Below are 2,513 nucleotides of genomic sequence, written 5' to 3'. Positions count from 1 at the left end.
CCTGCCCCCGCTGCCACGTCCACTACCACATCGCAGCCCTTCCTGTTCGGGGGCCCAGCCAGCTCAACTCCCAGCACAGAAACCAGCTTTGCCACCCCAGGGCCTGTGTTCCAGTTTGGAAAGCCACCTCCAGCCACGGTCACTGCTACCACTAGTGTCCCAGGAGGCCCTGCCTTTGGCCAAGCGCCTTCAAACTCGACAGCTCCTAGCACCACTGTGGGCTTTAGCATATTTGGGGGCACCACGCTGACCTCTTCTACCCCAGCCACCACAGGTCAAGCGACGTTGACGTTTGGCTCCTCACTTTCAGCTTTTGGCAGTTCCTTCAGCACAAGCGCGAAGCCGCCACCACCGTATCCTGGTGCAGCAAGTCAGCCCGCCTTCAGCACTGGTGCCACGGAGAGCCAGCCACCTGCCAGCAAGCCCGCCACTGGCCCTGTCAGCTTTGGCCCCCCGTTCAGTTTTGGAGCCCCCGCGGCCCAGTCCGCTGCTCAGCCAGCATTTGGCAGCGGTGCTCAGCCAGCCTTTGGAACAACCAGCACCCAGGGCTCCTTTGGCACCAGCAGCACCCAGGCAGCATTCGGGACCACCGTGTCGGTCTTCTCTTTTGGGACAGCCACCTCCACCACTGCCAGCTTCGGTACCACCCAGACCACAAGCAGCAGCACCGGCACCAGCGTCTTTGGCACCACCCCTTCTCCTTTCACCTTCGAGGCAACCGCCCAGCCGGGCCCCTCCGCCAGCGCCTTCGGGATCAGCACGCCTGCTCTGAGCAGTGGCTCCCCCTCCGTGGCGTTCAGCTTTGGGGCTGGACAGAGCGGGGCAGCCCTGACGGCAACACCATTCGGCTCTTCCCTGACGCAGAGCACACTGGGTGCACAGAATCAGAGCACGCCCTTTGCCTTCACTGTGCCCAGCACGCCCAACAACAAGCCGGTGTTTGGAGGTGAGTTGAGGTGGATGTGCTTTCTTGGGAGGTGAAGGGGAGGGCTGGATTTAGGCAGCAACTTTACTGCCAGAACCTTGCCAAGCTCCCCGGGCTCAGCAACCCTAGAGGGCTGGTGCTCGTGCTGCGTGGACCCTTGCCATGTGAAGGGAGGGCACTTCTGTCCCTCACTGTCCGGGTCTCCAGCCCTTGATGGTAGAGGGGAATCCTTAAATTCTGCTCCTTGGCCCCTCTGAATGCACCAGCTCCCTGGCTCTGTGCAAGCGCTGAACCCAGCCAGGTGTCCTGCAGAAGCCAAGGTCTTGCCAGTGCTTAAAAGCAATCTGGAGCTTCTTGGCAAGTAGAAACGCTGCCAACCAGCGATTGCAATCGCTTCTTGCTCACTCTCTGAGGTTTTCCCCACCGCTTTGCACCCTTGCTGGGCCATCTCACCTCCCGCAGAGCTGAAACTCGCATGCTGAGAAACTGCTTGATCTGGAAAGGCAGAGGCCTTTGTTCCTCCCTGGCCTGCAAATCCTCCTGTGCTGCCCTGCTGGCAGGAGAGCCCAGGGATTACCATGAGAGTGCAAAGTCTTGCATTTAAAGGGCTTCTCGGGTGAAGAGCCTGGTCCTGGGGACTGTGATGCTTCAGCCCCTGGATGGAGATCTGTGCCCCTGCAGGTGCTGCCGACTCCCGAAGGCCAGGCTCTTCCTCCGTTGCTGCCTACCCCAGCTCACAGTGGTGTGTTGCTTTCCAGGAACTCCTGCACCCACCTTTGGGCAAAGCACGCCCATCCCGGGAGCAGTGGGGAGCGGAAGCAGTAGCCTTTCCTTCGGGACACCCAGCACTCCTGCCTCTGGCTTCGGAGGAGTCAGTGCTTCCTTTGGTAAGGAAGGAGTTGGTGCTTCAGCCTTGGGGAGCTAATGTTATCCCCTTGGGCTGGGGAGGGCAGAAGGGCCAGGCTGTGCTCCGGGAGCCAGCTTAGGTGGTGCCTGCTGGGCTCAAGGGGATGCAAAAGCTTCCGTTCCCCCCAGGGTGGGGATTATGCTACCCCCGTACCAGCTCTCTGTGAGGCTGCAGAGACCTGAGCAACCTTTCTGCTTCCAGGTTCATCCACCCCCGCCTTTTCCATCGGGGCAGGATCCAAGACGGGTGCTCGCCAGCGACTGCAGGCACGGAGACAGCACACCCGCAAAAAGTAACTTCCAGTGCTTCTGGGTCCCTGCTGCGCCAGCACAAGGAACCCCTGCACACGCATGGGGGCCTCTGGTCTAGAGCGGTCCCATGGTGGCACTAGCGGTGATGGGGCCAGGCCCTCATCTCTGATGCTAGCCAGAGACCATGCTGGGTGGCAGTGACTGGGTTGGGATGGGATAAACTAAACTCTTCTTACTTGAACAGTTCAACAGCCAAGGCTGGATGAACCTCTGTACATATCTGCAGCGTTTTCTCCCTCACTTTATTTTGCCATGTTTCATAATGTGTAAATTTTTCCCTATTTGCTGCTTCTAGCTGTTCCCGTGCCCTCCTCCCCAGACAGTCCAGCCCCCTGCCCTGCAGCACGGCAGCCAGCAGAGCCGCACTTCC

At 60.0% G+C, this 2,513-nt stretch overlaps 1 protein-coding gene across 1 annotated transcript in view; it reads left to right on the top strand.

Moving 5' to 3' along the window:
* The window catches only part of POM121 (POM121 transmembrane nucleoporin), a gene marked incomplete at its 5' end in the record, with an annotated part of 9,684 nt that extends 7,556 nt beyond the window's left edge, over window positions 1-2,128 (top strand). The window contains 3 exons of the mRNA XM_009708526.1: window positions 101-946; window positions 1,684-1,812; window positions 2,034-2,128. Coding sequence (XP_009706828.1) covers window positions 101-946; window positions 1,684-1,812; window positions 2,034-2,128 — 1,070 coding nt within the window. The remainder of the gene's footprint in view (window positions 1-100; window positions 947-1,683; window positions 1,813-2,033) is intronic.
* Between the last annotated feature and the right edge of the window lie 385 nt (window positions 2,129-2,513).

This window comes from Cariama cristata, unplaced genomic scaffold, assembly GCF_000690535.1.
Source record: "Cariama cristata isolate BGI_N322 unplaced genomic scaffold, ASM69053v1 scaffold28579, whole genome shotgun sequence".
In the NCBI taxonomy this organism is placed as follows: Eukaryota; Metazoa; Chordata; class Aves; order Cariamiformes; family Cariamidae; genus Cariama; species Cariama cristata.
This window is presented reverse-complemented; position numbering and strand designations above follow the sequence as displayed.